This window comes from Dromaius novaehollandiae, chromosome 17 (assembly GCF_036370855.1).
Source record: "Dromaius novaehollandiae isolate bDroNov1 chromosome 17, bDroNov1.hap1, whole genome shotgun sequence".
NCBI classification, from domain to species: domain Eukaryota; kingdom Metazoa; phylum Chordata; class Aves; order Casuariiformes; family Dromaiidae; genus Dromaius; species Dromaius novaehollandiae.
The window spans coordinates 4881389-4899169 of record NC_088114.1 but is presented as its reverse complement, the minus strand read 5'-3'; the positions used below and the strand labels follow the sequence as shown (position 1 = coordinate 4899169).

Genomic DNA, 17781 nt, shown 5'->3' with positions numbered 1-17781 from the left:
CACTTTTCTTGCAATCCTGGAATTTCTGTTTTTTACAGATGAGAGGTGCAGGGAGAGCCGAATGATTTTCCCAGGAGCACTTGGTAGGTCAGTGGCAGAAGCAGAAATACATCCAAGGTTTCTCCTGATTCAGTGTCGTGCTTTACGTACTGGAGAGCATGGCTAGGCTGGACGTATGCGTTGAGTGACCCTACAGGTGCTGGAGCAGTGACATGGTGGAGTGTGGTTGGCAAGAGGAGCTCAGTGGATTAGCGTAGGAGCAAAATCTTCTGTTTTTCCCTGAAGAACCAATGAAATTTCAACGGCAGCTCCTAGAAACGGGAGGGAGTTTGTGCTGTGACCCCGTCAGTTCTTGCCCCGTGCTCTGGCGGGGTCTCCAAGGGAGTCGATAGTGGTCCTGGCTTGGTGAAACACCTCTGGTAGGTAAGAGGAGGCTCAGGTTGGTCCCGCAACGCAGTTCAGCCACTGCTAAAACTGCCCTAGAGCTTCCTTGTGTTTCCTTTCTCCATCCATCAAGCTCCTTCTCAGCAGGCAGCTCAGCCTCTTGGATTTGGGGGAAAAAAAACAATTTGGGCAATTGTTGCACCCGGTCCTCGCGCAGGGGAGAACAGAGGGAAGGAGCTGAGGCAGGGCAGCCTTTAGGTATGTCTTATTTGCGGCACTGATTAAATAGAGCTGTCTTCATTCATTCCCTTCTGCTCCCTGTAAATCTGCTGCCCCTTCCAGCCAACTTCCCCGTATTAATACTGCGTGTGGGTCCTGATTAACTCCCCAACAAATCCTCTCTCGGCACGGCCGTCTGGCTGTGAACGGACCAGCATTTGAATTTGCATGGCTGAGGAGTCCCTGCTCTCTCTTCTGTGTCCTTCCTCCTCCCTGGCAATAGGAAGAAATTTAAATGTTTCTGAAGAGCCACATTTCCATTTCAAAAGCTGTTCACTCCAGTGCGTCTGGAGTGGGATTTCTCTCCCCCCCTAACTCCTCTCTGAATGGGAGCTTTAGAAGTCTCATTTCCTCTGCTTGATAACACCAGGCTGAGAAGGGCTTTTGTCTTTTCATTTCCCCTCAATTTTTTATTTTTAAATAAGTGAGGTTTTTTAGAAGCCGGCATGGTGGGTTTTCCCTCCCCCGTGCTTGTCCATGGGCTGGAGGATGCACCTGGTATCACGCTTTGAATTAGCTGGAGCTTCCTGCTCCCCGGTGGGGTGGGCTCAGCCGCTGGCGGCTTCGGGGCCGCGCCAGAGTCTCCCCGCCGCCTTCCCTCGCACGCGTGGCCTTCGGGAGCAGCCGGCCAGGCACAAAGCGTCCCTTCGGCCCCGCTGGCACGGGTGGCAATGCTTCTGCCGGCGGAGGGAGAGTCCGGTGGGCTTGCTCCCTCCATGGGACATCTTCACCACGGGATGTCCCCACACGGGCATCTTCAAGCCCAGGAGCGATGCACTGCTCTTAGAGGCCGTCCCGAACGGCTGAGCAGGGGCTGACGGGTCCCCGCTGCTCCGGAGAGCAGGGAGCGTGGGAGGTGCTGAGCCCGGCGCAGGATCTGGCCCAGGGTTTGCAGCACGTGACGTTGCATTCGCTCTGGTCGTGCGGACTTGTTGCCTGCCAGCTCTTTGCCTGGTGTAACTGTGCCAGTTGGATGAAACATTTTTAATGCAATGCTAGTGGAGGACAGATGTAAGTGGATGCAGCTGCCTTGCTCTCCCTCCTCTGAGGCTGAAGCACGCTAATACGAGCACTGCTGCACTTGCGTACTGGCATGCGTATTGGGGAGTTGAGGGCTGTACGCCAGTGTGGTAAAGGGGGAGATTTTCTTCTACAGAGGCCTCTTACGAAAGGCCTAGCGTACCGTTAGCTCGGCACCCGTGGGTTGAGGTCTTTTTAGTTTCTTGAGCACCAATTCGGACGTGACCGGTTCCTGGGGAACTGCTCTAGCAGCCTCAAATGCTTAATCAGGGGGAACATGCCTGCTGTGATCAGCGGGGCCGTGGCGCTATGTTTTTGCCTGCTTGGCGTGCTGGGAAGACTCCAATCTTGGTTCACTGCACGTGGCAATGGGAAGAGGATGGGTGGTGTCTCAAAAGCAAAGTAAAATGGGGGAGGCCCATGTTTCCAGAGGCACGTAGGGAGTTAGACCTCCCAGTCCTTTGTAGTTCAAAGCGGGGGATGTCTGTCTGATGGCTGGGAGTGCTTCTTCCCCTGGTTGTCCGCTGTACCCCACTCCGCGATGCCTGATGTGGGCCTTTGGGATGTGTTAACCGCGTTAGTCCTCTGCGGTTTGTTCAGCTTGGTTATAGGCAACTGGCGTCCCGGAGCCGCTCGGGGGGGGGGCTTAGAGATGGACCTGGCTTCCTGCAGCCCCTCGTGCTGGGGAGCCTCCAGGCCCGACCGCGTGTCCCCCCGCCTGGTCCCCTGTGGGTTTGCTTAAAGAAACTCCCTCGAGAAGAGGCACTGGGGGGGCGGCGAGCGTGGGGGCCGCGTCCTGCGTTTCCGTGGAAGCCTGTGACGATTCTTCAGAGGTTCCTCCGAGAGCTGCCAGGAGCCGGCCGCTTCCAAAGAAAGCAAGCGCGATTCGGAGCCTGGCGACCGTGGCCGTCGCATGCGAGCCCCGGCAGAGAGCCGTGAGACAGCTCTGCTGGCTGACTTTTTTCTTAACCTCTCAGTAAACCCGCGTGTGTTCTTCCAGCTACTCCTGGCACTTGTTTGTAGACAGCCCGGTAAGTCAGAACCGCTGTAGCTGGGCCTTAATTGCAAGAGGGAGCAGCTTTAGGGAGGGAGGAGGGGAGCCCGCCGTGGGAATCAGGGGCTTTCAAATGTAAGTGACATCTTAATGAACCCGGGTGGCCGCCTGGCCCCACCGTGTTGGTGGCTGCGAGGATTTGCCTTGAACTGACGGCGTATTTTGCATGAGGGCTTTCTGTTTGATGTGCCAAGTGCGGCTGGAAGCGTGTGCAGAGGGAGGGAGAGGGGTCACTGCGCTGGGTGGTGATTTCTTAGAAAACAGGACTGCGTGTTCCCATGCTGGGAGGAACAAACGGATGCTCGCCGACCAGCTCTGATTGCCTTCAAAACCCCTGCGTGGGCTCCTGGGCGGCAGCTCGAGCTTGCCCGCTGCCTCCACGCCGCCGTCGCTGGGGAGCCCGTCCCCCCCGAGGTGCTACCCCCCCGCTGCCCTGGCCGCCTTCCAAAGTGGGTAATTAAAAATTTGTCTCCCTGGATTCACACTAAGTGTAATTGGAGACATTTTCACAGTTTGCTCCTTTTTAAGAGACATCAAACCAAGCGTGCGTTTCCCCGCCTCCGAGCCGCAGCGGTTTGATGGTGAGTTGGGGCAGCCCCCTCCGTTTGGCCTCTGTCAGCCCCAGGATGTATTAATCACTCAGGTCCTGGTTTTGAATATCCTGGTGCAGGAGTTTGACCTGCTGTTAAGACCAATCAGTTACATATCTGGGCCCTTTCTCATGCAAATCTTTGCCTCCCCCGATGCTGTAATTCTGTGGTCACTTAAATCACTGCAAGCTGGTGCTTCCCAAAGAAGCGATGGGCTCCCGTCGCCGCCGGCCCCTACGTGTGCGGATGGAGCGTATGAAAGTGCTGCTCTAACCGATCACCTCATCGGGGGCAGAAGCCCTGCTCATGGAACAAGTGGTTTTGGCTTTGCGAAGGGGAGATCAGGATTTAGGGCTGTTGCAAGGACAAGGATGCTCTCCCAAATGCTGCATTTGGTGCACCTTCAGCGCAGGTGAAACGGTGCTCCGGGCACACCGTACTGAAAGAACATTAAAGTTGCAAATGGAAGAGTTGAAGAACTTGCTACCATGCAGGTTACACGGACAAACTTAATTTCCCCCCCCCTTTATTTGCTGAAAACATCATAACGCAGTCTTTGCTCTGTATGACCCCGGGCTTCCTTCCCCGCTCTGTCGAGTGCACGGGATGGCCTTTCTCTGAGTGAGCAGGTACGTTGCTATTTTACTTTATCCTTCTTGTTTGGTGGGTGGTCTCGGGCTCTATTTACTGCCCAAACCCCGAGTCCTGCATTTCTTCACAGCCCTTTTATGGCCCTTGTTGCTGTTGGACTGGAGTGCTCCCCGCGTGCCAGTAACGTCTTCTCCAGCCGCCGGCGTGGCCGGGGCGCGGGAAGGAGGGCTCCGATCTCCCTTCGAGAGACGGAGAGCTGGCTGAGCGGCGAGGATCGAACGGGGCACAATCGTTTCCCCTAGGTGGGCATCAATGTGATTTTTATTTATTTATTTATTTTTGTGGACTTGGACAGATTTTTGGAGCTAGCGAAAGGCACGTGGCTGGCACAGAGCGCTCTGGCAGATGTATCGACGCCGCTCCGTAGCTTGGGGCTGCTGAGGATGCTCGAAGTCAAGGTTTCCAGAATTTTTCTTAACGTTGCAGAAAGGCATATTTTCCTCTAAACTTTTTCTTGGAAACGGCTGAGTTGTCTTAGCTGAAATTTAGTATTTTTTTAAAAAAATACTTGAAGTAAATATTCAGCATGGAAAATTTCAGTTCAGACAGTTAAAGTTTTAGCAAATTTAGAGTCAACCGAAAATCCAGCGTTTTAGGATAGGGAGTGTTGGGCAATGTTTAATGAGAGGTGGAGCTATTAGCTCCTATTTATAACGAGTGGATGGGTGGGTGAGAATTCATCACTCGTGTGAAGTCAGTAGGGAACGCGCGAGTTCAATGCAATTATTATCCAGTAATGGGGAAATGCAAGAAGGTAATGAAAGGCACAACATCCATTTGTCAGTATAATGCCTTAGGCGTCGGTGGGAGTTTGTCTGAGTAAGATTTTCCAGATTTGACCCGTTATTCTAAGCTACTTTTCAGCATATAAGCTGCATTTGCTGCTGCTTCTGTGATATCCTGCAATCTTAAGGTCCAGAGGCAGCATCTGTTAAGTATAATAGTGTGGAATGACTTCTCTGAGCACAAGCAAGTTTTGCAAGAGCAGATACTATGCTTTGGTTAGTGCATTTAACCGTAACACTAACTGCAAAGGTTTTACCACCCTCATAAATCTGCTGGGGGGGTGGGGAGGGAGGGTCAGCATTTGTTACTGGTTTTGCAATTAAATTGCTTCAAGCTGTCGAAACATTGGGGAAGTTTTTTGACCTACTTTCGTGCAAGCTGCAAAATTGTTGGGATATTTTCTGCCCTGGCTCTGTGGAATTCGGCTGGGTTACAGGGGAATGGAATTTCGTAGGCCTTCTCATAAAGTCACATATTTAAAAAAAAAAAAAAAAAAAAAAAAAAGCCAACCCTGTCTTCAGACAGCTCTATGTCTCCAGCTCCATGAATTCCCACGGGAGCCGGCGCTGGGCTGCGTCCAGCGAAAGTGATTCTTTTTTTGGTCGTCCCCTCTGCCTCCGTCTGCGCCCGCCGCTGCGCGTGGGAACGGAGGGGAGCGCGGGCGGCCCGGGTCCCGCGGTGCTCGGCCGCTCTCCTTCGGCTCGCTCGGCAGCCTCGGCGCGTCCTGCCGATGGGTTGGTGTTCATTGCCTTGCGGCCGCAGCTCCCTTCTGCAAGGGCCTTCTGCCACCGGCGGGGACGGGGTGATGTCCCCTCTGGGCGGTGGCCGATGGCTTTTGGCGAGCGGCACCGTGAGCGCTCCCAGGACTTGCTCCGCTTGCGGCACCGCGCACATCTGCATCCCCCTTGGACAGCTTCGCGAGTCGCCGCAGGGACGCGGCGAGCTGAAAGCCAGGCGTATTTAAGAATTAAAACTCCGTTTAAAAAACTGGGTTGCTGAAGGAGCCATTAACGCAGCAGATGGTTATAAACAAAAGGATTGTAATAACGTGATGTACTTTTTCACTATTTGGGCTCTCTGACTTTGTTCTCACACTTCTCTCTCGGGAAATGAGATGTTAGTTTTCAGCTCCTTTGATTATTCTTTTTTTTCTTTCCCCCCTGTCAGCATTAGTGCAGTGCTGTCATGTTTGGGTTGCTGATATGCCGGCAGGAATGTTTATTTGACTCTTTTCCAAAAAAAAAGGGGGGGGGGGGGAAGAAGTTTCCACTGGCTTTATTTACTTGGCCTCTTTGTTAAGACTTCTATACACTTGTTTTTGCCTTAAAACCCAGTGGATGGGAGAGTGGTGGGGGTGCTGGTGCTCCTGCTGATCTTCTGCAGCTTTGCTGCTTGGTTTTCATCCCGAGAATGGTACCGGAGGCTTAATGAAAGCCCTCGTTCCCCTTTCTGCCCTTCCACTGAAGTCGCCACCCGGTTCCCCCTGGTTTCAGGAACTGCTCGAATTCTGCCGAATTGTGCAATGCCGCACGCACTTGGAAGTGGACGGGGAGGACAAGCTGTGGTCTCTGCCTCGGAGCGCGGCTTCGCCCTGACCGCGCTTGGGGAGTTTTGTTGTGTTGGAGGACAAGGCGGTGGCCTGGGGCAGGTTCCCGCCCGGCTGGGATGGGGCCGGAGGTGCCTTGGTCTTTCCTCTCCTGCGGAGGTGGGTGCAGACGTGTCCGAAGGCAGGGACTTGCTCTGCCGTGGTTGCGCCTCTTCTTTGGCGCTTTTCTCTTCCGGGTCGTCAGCAGGCAGAGGCTGTCGGGGCTCGGTGAGACAGGCCGAGGACAACGGAGCTGATGTGTCTGGCAGAAGAGAGAACAGTTATTTTGGGAGTTGGGATTGGCTTTGGTTCCTGATTTTAAGCTCTCTCCTCCCCATCAACTGCACATGTCTTCCAGGCCACTGCCTAACAGCATGCAACAGGCGTGCTCCAACCCCATTGAAGTTACCTATGTTAGGAATAAAAGCGTATAGAAGAGGAAAAAAAACAAGACTGGCCTTGCTCTTTGGTAGTCTCCTTAGTAGTAATTGTTTTTCTTAATGCCAGCATCTCTCCTTTCTGCAGGAAGGTTTACGCTGTTCCTCCCCCCAACTCGTCCACCCTTGTTGTCATACAGATCACATAATAATAAGGCCAGGGATAAACAGGAACTACAGTAGCTGTTAGCCATGTATAAAAACAAATCACATGGAAACAGTGTAATTACTGAGAAAATATCAACTTGAGTAATGCAGTAATTGTTTTCTTCCCTCCAGCAGATTTATTCCAGCTCTCCCGGCTTCATGCTGGTTTCTAAGTCTGTGACTTCACATTAATAAGAATTTTGCATTTCGCACGAAGCTTGTTCAGAGCCTGGATGCGAGACCCTCTGAACCGCTGGCATTAGCTGGAGCATGTTTTGAACGGCTTCTTCAGAGTGCTGGGTGGGCTCTCCTCTTTTTTGGCTTAAAGAAAGCTCCTTTCTTGGTGCTGCTGAGATGCACTGCACAGCGATGCCGTGGGCCCGCAGCGTGCGCTTACCCTTGAGAGCTGGTGCCCCGAGGGCTCAGCAGTGAACGCTGCCAGAGGCTGGAAGCAGTTGCATCTGCTGACAGTCCTGGGGCCTCTCAGTGCTCCCCATGGCCTGGGCTGCAGCCTGCCACAGCGCAATCCTTGCAGCTCAGCTGGCTCATCCCAAAAGCCAGATGTTTAATTCGTAATCCGCGGCCCCGCTCTGCTCTGGGAGGCAGGCAGGTGCCCTTCCCAGGAGGACGCCTGTGGCCGGAGTGTGGTTGAAACACCGGCAGCTTGCTGGGACTTGACCTGCTTTCAAAGTCCAGCGTTTGAGCAGAGTCTGGTCCTTGCAAACGTCTTTTCAAACTGACTGGGTTTTGCGATTTATAAGAAGGGTTTTTTTGTGCCTTGTGTGAATCCAGGAGCTCTGCTTTTTGGACCTCAAAATTGCATGAGCAAGATTTTTTTTTGTCTTTGATTTTGTTTGTTCTCCCTCTTTCTGCTTGTCACTTCCTTTATCTAGAGAGATGCTTGTGAAATGCCAGTGACCTGTTATTTGAGGTCTAGGGACATTGCCTCTCTCTATTGCTGTAATCGTCTCATAATACAAGATGATGATGGTTTTTATGGGCTGTAATTTGCAGCCATTCCCCTTACTCAGCTTTGCTGCTATTTTGCTTCAGATTCTGCAAAGTTAAAAAGGTAAAAATATATCAGAAACAGGGTTTCCAAATGGTTCGATGCCAAGTAGAGGTTTAAAGACGCCCTGTCTTGCATGCTGGGAGACATGAGATCGTATCTTTGTTTCCCATCTACAGCAAGACATCTTTCTCTTTTTCTCCTGCGTTTTTGACAGAAGATGGCTTTCTTTCCTTTATAAAAATGTCTCCTCCTACAAACCACTGTCGTTTTCTCTTCCTCTTCCTTAATCTGAACTAGATTTTATGGGCACCTAATTTATCTTTTGCTTCTTGTGGTTGTCCTGCTCCTCTTGGCTTTAAAAATGCATCTCTATGGGAAAGGCATTGGGCTTTATCTTGGTGTTGTGGAGAACACGAAGCCATGGCCCTGCCCCTGGTTGACGGTTTTTGGTGTCTCATCCTAGGGAAGCCTAACAAGACAGAATCTGCTCTTTAGGAGTCTCCAGAAGGCTTTGATAATCTTCTGGTTTCCCTTCTGGATGGATGCTGGAAACAACCAGGTTTACCTGGTTACCAGGTTACCACCCCGGGGCTGGATGAGCCCCTCGGAGGAGGGCGAGGGAGGGATCCCGGGTTGCTCCTTTGCTTTCTCTCGCTTGATGGCAGCAGTGGGTAGGGTGTTAATGCATCCAGACATGCTTCAAGCACTGGTTCCCCGCTGGCTGGCTTGAGGTCTCCTCCATTTCGAAGAGCATTTAGTAGGTGAGAGGAAGAGGAAAGAGGTGCTAGTGAAGGAGGCTGGTGTCCTAGGTCCCGGTGGACTAGGGCATGGCCACTTTGGGAATTTTCTGCTCTTGCTGCCTCTTGTTCTGGCTTTGACATGAGTGGTGTTGCCCATCTCTTATGGGGGAATGGTGCAGAGCTCGCCCCGGCGGCTCTCCTTCCCGCTGGGCGGATGCCAGTGAGATGCCGGACTTGAGCGCTGCGGAGCTGGCGTCCCCTCCATCGCCACGAGCCGTTGGCACGAGGAACGGCGTGGCCGTCCCGCTCCCCTCCCTCGGAGCGCGGGGGGGCCCGGCTGCCCCGGTGCCCGTCGCGCCACCCTCGCCCCCGCGGCCACGACCGGCCCAGCTGCCGTGGGACGCGACGGCGGGGCTGGCCGCCCTCCAGCCCCAGTGAGCCGGGCCGGCGCGGCTGGGGCAGAACAACGTCGCCTTTGTCCCCGGGCGCGGGACGGCCGTAATTAAGGTAGCGGAGTTGTGTGAACTTCTTCACTTGTTTACTTTTTGCTCCCCCCTTGCCCTCCCCTCCGGAGCAGCTGCAGGGCGTTTGCCGCCGCGCTTGGCAGCGGTTTAAGGTTACAAACCGAGCCGCGGCTCCTCTTCCCCGCTTCCTGCCCCCTCCAGGAAAAGAAATCCATCCCCTCCCTAAGCGAGTGAATAGATAAACTTTTAATTAAGAGGTTGGGTAGCTGCCAGGTGAGCGTGCAGCGCCTCGGGTCGGGGCAGGCCGTCGGCGGGCCCCGATGCCCCCGCGCCTCGCCGTGGGGCTGGGGCCGGCGCGTACGGCCGCGGCAGCCGGGCCCGGCCGGGCGTTTGGGGAAGTTGGGCTTTGCTTTGCATAACGCCGAATCCAGACCCGTCGTTGCACATCCCTCGGCGACCGTGAAAGCAGAAGTACCTGTGGCAGTCCCTCGGGCTCCGACAGCTCGCTGCTTCGTGTTTCCTGCTCCGGGCTGCGCGCGCCAGCGGCCCCGCTCATAGCTGCGCGAGTGCCCCGCGCCGGCAGTTCCCTGGAGAGGCAGGAGGAGGGGATGTTCACCTCCCTTTGCACCGCCCGTTGCTGTCCAGCTGTGTCGTCCCACGTGCACCCCCCTTTCGGCGCCGGGTGAAGCCAGCGAGGCTCGAGGCTCCCGTCCGGGCGATGGGCTTCCTACGGCTTTGAGAGGCGAGAGCTGGCGTGCCGGAGAGGCGTTGTTGCTCCCGGATGCTCGAGGCTCGTTGCTAATAGCCAAGTTAGTGCTCTGCTGGAGAAATCAAAGGAGTTGAGCGTTTGGATGTGTTTTCCCTCTGCCCCCGGCTCGTGGTAATTAGAGCTGTTCTCCGTGATGGTCGCAGAGGTCACGCTCATCCAGCCGACCTCTGATTTGAAGGGTCTTGTTGAACCGAGAGCTTTTTACCTTGAATTTGCAAAAAGCTGTTTGTTGTCAGTCTGTTTTCATCTAATCTGACCTCACGTGTCCCTATCGTCTCCCTCTTCCGAGAAGACGTGTTTGGCCTCCGTCGCTGAGAGCTCCCCCAGACCTAGAGATGGAGGAGACCCTGCAGGAGGTGGGATCCCACCCTCCTCCCCGGGGACCTCGTAGCTCGTTCCCGGTGCGTGTGTGTGTGTGTGTGTGTGTGTGTGTGTGTGTGTGTGTGTTAACTCTGCTCTTCTCGCCAGCCTGGCCGTGTTTGTGTCCAAGGGCGGCGACTCTGTGGCTACCTCATTTTTGACGAGAAGAGGCAGCCTTGAGCTGGCTGGGGATGGTGTGGCCATGAGCTTGGCCCCGGCTGTCGATGGGTTTGTTGTTCCTGTAGGGATGCAGCTAGTGCCAACGGTGGTGGGAGCCTCCAAGAGGCTTTGGCAGGAGGAGAAGCTGCTGTCGTGCCCCCGGGAGACGAACCTGGTGCTCTCTGCGGAGACGCTGAAGGTTGCAGTGCACGGCGGTGATGTGATCTGGCAGCTGGTCCCGCTTAGTCTAGCAGGTTTTATGGGGGGGGGTGTGTGTGTGTTAGCGGGCTGGGAGCAGGCTTGCGTGGGAGGAGGAGAGGAGGATCCGAAGTCTCCTGGGAAAGAGCTCATGTGGTTGTTTTGTGCTCCCCAGGACCGTGGCCTGCCTGGCAAACTGGAGCCCGTGTCTCCGGTCAGCCCTGCTCACCCCGACTCCGAGCTGGACCTGCTGCCAGCCCGGCTCTCGAAGGAGGAGCTCATTCAGAACATGGATCGCGTGGACCGCGAGATCACCATGGTGGAGCAGCAGATCTCCAAGCTGAAGAAGAAGCAGGTAAGAGGCCGGGGTCTGGAGGGGAGCGCGTGTCCTCACTTCTGCGTGCTGGCTGACGCCCAGTCCTTGCCCGTGCATGTCCCCAGAGGGGAAGTGGCAGTGCCTGGTGCCACCAGCGACGGTCTGTGCCTGCGCCTGTTGTGACATTGGGAGACTGCTGCTGTGCCGGCAGGCCCCGGCTGCGGGTGGCAGGATGAGGGAGCTTTGGAAACCTTGTGTGTGAGCTCTCTGGCATGTCAGAATACCTAAAAGAGAGAAGAAAAAAATCTGTCCTCAGTGATTTGCCCGTGGTCCTGCAAAGCAGTCAGTGGCAGAGCTGCAAACACAGTCAGGGTTGCCCAGCACAGTCTGCACAGCACAGCGTTGTCCCAACATCTTTTCTCTTTCCTTTCCAGCAGTTGTCTTTCCCTAGTGCTGTTGCTGCTGCTGTTGTAGTACTGGGCTGTTTGAAGCATTGCTGCTGCGTCCTGAGCCTGATGGTGCTGCGCGCTTGAACCTTCCCGTGCACCCACCCCGTCTCAGGGTCTTTGCAGCTCTGCAGCCGTCGGCAGCGCCCGGTCAAACTGCTGCGGTCAGAAATGTGGCTGAACAGGAATGTGGGTCTGATCTTCTCGGCAGTGCTTCACAAGAGCGACTGCCCGGCAGAAGAGTTGCCCACCTTGCTGTTGCCGTGTACACAATTGCCATAAACCCAGTAAGAGATTAGTATGACAAAACCTTGGGGCAGTCTGTGGCTTTTTCCTTAAGGGCTTTCGCTGCCTGAAGGAAATCACTTCTCTCTGTCTCCATCTTACTGGTTGTTTTTTCCTGTGCTTGGGGCAAGTTTCCGAACTCTCCCTGATGGCTGCTAATCCCAGCCCGCCCGCGAGGGGAGCGGTCCCTCCGGAGGCACGCGCGTCTGGGATTTCCGAATGAAGGGAGCTGTGTAACTGGGCCGTCATTCTGCGCGCGAAATCAGGGCTAAGCCGGTGCTCCTGGAGGACCAGCATGCGGTTGACCTTCCTCACCATCTGCAAAAATGGAGCAGGAAGAGAAAAATAAGTGCAGTAAGGTTGCTCAAGAGGCTTCTTGCATTTCCCAGACACAAACCCCTACCTGTAGTTCAGCTCCTGTCCTGTGGCTGGCTGCCTAGCATCTTTTGAATTCAAGATATCCCAAATCTCCTTTCATTTTTGGGTTTACGCTTTTGCTTAGCAGATACTATGCCCATTCCTCCCTGCAAGACAAAGCAGGATGTTTTCATGTTATTTTCAAACTACATGGTTTAATTAATATGAAAGAGCTCTTTTGTGTTGCTTTTTATCCCCAGAGGTATCAGAGTGCTTAGGGAAAGGGAGCCAACAGGGTTAAGAGACAGCAGGGACGTCTGGAGCAATGGAAACCGCAGGGGATCCTCTTATTCTGTTGGGGGGAGCTGGGCGAAGCCCCTTCCCCTCTCCCTCCCTAGGAATCTCAGATGAAACGCTGGTATCCTCTCACACCTGCCGGTCCCACTCCTTTCACAGAGGGCAGCGGTCCATATTTTCAACTCACATTTGAAGAAGGAAGTGCGAAAACCAGTAGTTTCCCACCACAGGTGAGGAGAGGGGCTTCCAGAGAGGGACGTGCGCCTGGCGCGGGGACAAAGGTTCAGCTCGTGGTAGCCAAGAATACCGATAGCTGAGCTGACTTTTTCAGAGCTGGCGAGGACCGGCTATTGGAGTTAACGGGAGCAGCATGTGCCTGGGCCATTAAAACCAAGCTCTCCTTCCACAAGGAAATGGTTCTTTTATTGTTGGCTGCTTGGTTGGTTTATTTCTTCCTTCTGAACAAATTTAACCTTCTTCCAACTAATCAGAGCATTTTTGTGGGGAGGAAGAATCGTGAAAGTGGTTGTTGGCAGTTAAATCATCCCCTCCCCTCCCCTCCTCTTTTATTTTTTTCTTTTCTTTTTTCATTTTTGATAGCTGTGTCAGTTGGTCCACCCACAGCAGATCCCCCGCGTGCCACGGCCTCCCTTCCCCTCGGACAGGATTCCTCTCCTCCCTCCCCGGCCTGGTCCTCCAGGAAAGTTCTCACATCTGGGCCAGCGAGAGGAAGCGTCCGCGGGGGGAGTTCCTGCCTGCAGGGCTCGGAGGACGTTTTGTCCATCTGTGCATCTGAGCCGTCAGCGCGGGAGAAAGGCGAGCGGGGGAAACAATCAGCCCGAAACAGATACCGCTCCTCCTGGAGCGAGCAGGGGAGAAATTGCACGCAGCCGTAATATCCTAATGCTTTTCCCCTCTGTCTTTGGGAGGCCTTCTCAGGGTAATTAAATACATTTGTATGGAAAGGCTGTGCAAAAAAAAAAAAAAAAAAAAAAAAAAAAATCTCTCCCTCTCTCTCTCTCTCTCTCTCTCTCTCTCTGGTTGTTCCAAAAATGGCAAAGGCGGCTCTGCCTGGGCTTTGCTGGCAGGAGGGTTTGCAAAAAGCAAAGTCCTCAGCAAGCTGAGAAACCTTCCCCAAATCCCGCGCACCCCTGGCAGAAGGCTGCTTTGATCCACCGTCCCCCGCTTCATTCATGTGCCATATGTGCTTAAGGCTCTCACTGAGTTCCTTCTCCCCGTCGTTCTGACAAGGAAGGATAATCTTTATGCATTTATTCCTGGCACCGGTACCAGGAATCTTAACGAGAAATAAACTGCTGGGCTTTTCTTTGCGGTTGTGTCTGAGGCTGCCTGGATGGGAGAGCTCTCCGAAGGGCTTTCCGGGAGCACAGCACTCCCGCCTGGTGACGGAGGGGGGGCCGCGGTGGCCCGCCGCGTCCCGCTGGACTAAGGAGCTCTGGGCTTCCCCCTCCACCTCCTGGCTGAATTCCCCTCTGTTCTTCCTCCGTTTCTTTGGGAGCGGTTTCCAGAAGCGGCTGGACACCCTCCGTTCTGCGGGCAGGGCGCGGAAGCGTCCCGGGGACCCGGCGGTAAAGGTCACAGTCGCGGCCTCGCTGGGGTGGCAGACCTTTAAGAAATCCCTTCTGGTCGCGTCTGAGAACCTTGACCTCTTTTGCCTTGCCGTTTCCCGCGGATCCCGTTGCGGATCCCGTTGCGGGCTGTACCTGCGGAGGGCGGGTGTGCCGGCCCCGTGCTCCAGAGCCCGCGGCGTCTGCCCGGGTCCCGGGCCTGCAGCATCTGGCCCCTTAATAAATGCACGGTGTTACGCCATGGAGAGCAGAGTCTAATTCTCTACTGTATTTCAGCTATAATTAGATTTGTATTTTTTTTTTCTTTTAACGAGCTGCTTTTAATGAGCCTCCACTTACTGGCAAACTTTCATTTCCTGATATGCCATCAAATCCTCTTGTCTGAAATCAATTAGAACAGACCCGACCACTTTGCAAAATTTTTGTGGGTTTCCAGAGCAATGTAGCCAAGTTTCTGACATTTTTACCCAAATATTTTCCCCAAGAGAAGCAGAGGATTGACAGATGCCTCTGTGGTTCGCTCTTCTGAGTTTTTGGAGTTTATAATTTGGGAGCGGCGGTGCGTGTCGGGCGGTACCTTTGCGAACCTGAGAGCAGCACGGCTCTGAACTGCCTCTGCAAGAGCCGAGAGGTGCCTGGAAGCCTGAGGAAGGACGTGGATGTGTGGGGCTTTGTGAGGACTCTACTGCAGGTTGGAGGTGGGTTGCTCTGGAGAGGATCCAGTTGGACAGAGCCTCTGAGAAGCGTTTTAATCCCCGGCAAAGGCTAGTTCAGTCCAGCACTCTTTGCCAATTGCTTCCCCAGGGGGACTGATGCCGTTTGCTTATATCTGTTTTGCAGCCTGTGCTTTAAGCCGTGGCTTCTTGAAGAACTGTGGTTCCGTTTGTGGTGCTGTGATCCTGGGGCACCTGAGAAACAGTCGTGGTTGAAAGGAGAGCAGCTTTTTTGGTCATTTTATCATGCAGTTAGAGCCCTCAGTGTGTCGGGTTTGTATGGCTCTTCGTGGCCATGGACAAATGAATCCCCGCGGTGCCTAGGGGAAGGATTATCCCCTGGTCCAGGTGGGGATGTCGGATCCAGATGGCTCAACTGGGGTCTGCCTGGCTGCAGTCATCTGTGGCTGGACTAACCCCTGGTTTTGGACCCTGACGCGGGTGCACAGAAGCGCGCGTGTGCGGAGCCTGTCCTGCCGTCTGCCGGAGCGTGCTCCCAGCCGGACCGCGCTTAGCTGCACCCGTTCCCACCCCGGCATGTCAGCATGGGCCGTCCGCCTTCAGGGTGGCTTCAAGCTGAGGGAGGGCCTGTGATCTGGCGGTGATGCTGGCGTTCCTGTGGCCTCGGTAGCGTCGTGGAGCTCCCTGTGCTGCTGTCTTTCCCCACGTGGGGCAAGATGCTCCCCAGCAATGTGGGAAGCTGCAGTGTGAGTGGGATCCGCAGCACTGGGCTGCTTAACCCATTTAAATACACTTAATTTTAAGGGTGCAAATTATCTCAGGCTAGCCAGTAGACCTATCTAGGTGCTTAAGTGTTTTCTTGGACTGCATCCTAAGCCAAAGTGTTGTTAGGGCAAGTCATCAAAGGGAACGGAGACGATCTGAAGAGCTAATCGGTGCCCCCTTCTCCTCAGAGCGCGAGACAAGGTGGTGCGCTCAGCTCTGGTGAAAGCAGATTGCTGTCAGCCCAGGTGCCTTTTCACAAGTGGGTTTTTGTTACTAGTGAGAGAATCAGTTGTTTTGCAGCTACTGTGGGCAGCAGGCACCCCGTGTCCTCACCATGGAGCCACTTGCCACAGAGGAGCTTGGAGGAATCTGTTATTTCCTCTTTCATCTGGGCAGTTCCTCAAATTTACTAAAAGGGCTCAGATGTTTCTCTTGTCTTGCACCAGTTGGGAGAACTGGGAACGCAGGTTTTACATGAAACGTGTCTGCAGATGGCGGTGACGTTCTCAAGTACTCTTAAACACGGTGATTTATAATTTGTGTTTGCCATGGCCTGGGAAGCGAGCACAGTGGGTAGGAACACAGTAGAAGATTAGTGGTTCCCCCAGCATGCTTACATGGGCATGCATGTCCAAAGCTGGCACACAGGTCCCCTCTGCCCGTCCCTGAAGGTGGGGAGGTGTATGGTGAGTTCCTGCAAGCTCCCTTCTGCTTTTCATCTTGCGAGGGAGTTGTTTGCATTCGAGCCAGTTTTGGGGCCCGGCATGTTTTACTGGGTCTGTGTGGCAGGGGAGACGATGGACACGAACACGGCACGCAGCACGTGGGGTCCTGAGTGTTCATGCTCTAAGCTGAAGCCAAGCTTTGGCTGAGAGCCAGGCGATGGCCTCTGGTTGCCTGGGGTCCTGGCACAGGCAGAAACGTGGTGCTGGAGGGAGGTGGCCCTGTGTATTTTAGTACACAGCTGCTGGACCTCTAAGCCCAAATACCATGAAATATGGAGCTGTGGTAATGCAATAAAGACAGTTAAAAGCAGAGGAGCCAACAGCATGCACTGCTCGGCACTGCTGTGTCTCTGAGGGCAGGACGTGCGCACGACGGCCACCTGCTCCTACTGAGTTTTCCCTAGCCGGAGTTGGATTTACGTGGTGGTTTCTGCTCAGCGTCTTGTTCTGCATGAAAGAGGAATGAGTCCCGGAGCACCTTCCTGAGAGAGCGTGGTGGCATGTGGCTGGAAGGCGGTTAATGCTGGGTGCCGATGCCCTCGGCAGGTCCTCCTGTGCCTGCTGCGTTGACCAGAGCTGCATGAAGTACTTGTGTTGCAGGCGTTTGCAGGTGGCATGGGGCCATGCAGCCTCCCCTGGGAGCCAGCTGTTCAGTGTGCAGTCCTTGAGCTCTTCACAAACGTTCAGTAAGGGCAAAGGATATTTTGGTGGCCCATGTCTGGCTCCCATGCTGCCCTTCCTAGGCAGCCTGTAGCTGTTGCTTTCGCTCTTACACCCTTCTGCGTCTCTCGCGTTGGCCGTGAGGGCTGCCCTACGTCAGGTTGGGCAGGCTCCGACCAGAGACTTCTGCTTTCGTGGTGTTATTGCCTCCTCTGCCGTACTTGCTGCTCATCTGCCTGCACGGCACAGGGGCGGCTGTCACCTGCTCCGAGCACAGCCGAGGTGCACAAGTCAGTTCATTGAGAACAGTCATCCGGGGCGTCTCCGCCGACCGCAGCACCGAAAGATAAAACCGAAGGCAGAGAGCAGCCCGGCTGCTCGCCCCCTCGCTCCTCCATCACTTCCCCTCAGCGCCGGGCAGGGCGGCAGCGGAGAACCACGCTGGGTAGTTCCCCTTAAGGATTTCCAGTAAGATCATTATTTCTCGCCTTGTTCTCTCTCTAGCATGCCTGTTCGAGACAGGTCCTTGTCCTCTTGTCCATGCCTGAAAAGCGTCACCCCGCTCGCACGGGGACAGGCCATCTGGGGTAGACAGCATCGCGCTCCTGCCCGCGGGGGTCTCGCGCAGCTCTGCTCCCTCTTCGGGCCTGAACCCGCCGACGTCTCGCGGGAAGCATTCCGGGATGGCGGTTTCTGTATTGGTCACGGCACCGCGGAGAGTCTCGTGTGGCCGGGGACGGCTGTGTTTCTCTCGCTGTGACTCACTCTCTTCCTCCCCCCTTTCATTCCGCAGCAACAGTTGGAGGAAGAAGCAGCCAAACCACCAGAGCCTGAAAAACCCATCTCCCCCCCTCCTATCGAGTCCAAGCATCGCAGCTTGGTGCAGATCATCTACGACGAGAACCGGGTGAGTCTGGAAACGGTGGAAATAGAAATGTGTGAATGTGCTCTGTCATACCGGGCTGGGGGTGCCCAGGGAGAGGGGGGATTTGGTAGAGGTAGATGGGCGATTGCCGTGGGGAGAATGTGGGA

The 17781-nt window shown here is 54.7% G+C and overlaps 1 protein-coding gene across 11 annotated transcripts in view; it reads left to right on the top strand.

The window, feature by feature from the left end:
* The window catches only part of NCOR2 (nuclear receptor corepressor 2), a 272197-nt gene that overhangs the window by 118744 nt on the left and 135672 nt on the right, over window positions 1–17781 (top strand). For all 11 annotated transcript variants that reach the window (XM_064522029.1, XM_064522028.1, XM_064522027.1 and 8 more), the window contains 2 exons: window positions 10811–10990; window positions 17543–17656. In XM_064522029.1, the coding sequence (XP_064378099.1) occupies window positions 10811–10990; window positions 17543–17656 (294 nt within the window). The remainder of the gene's footprint in view (window positions 1–10810; window positions 10991–17542; window positions 17657–17781) is intronic.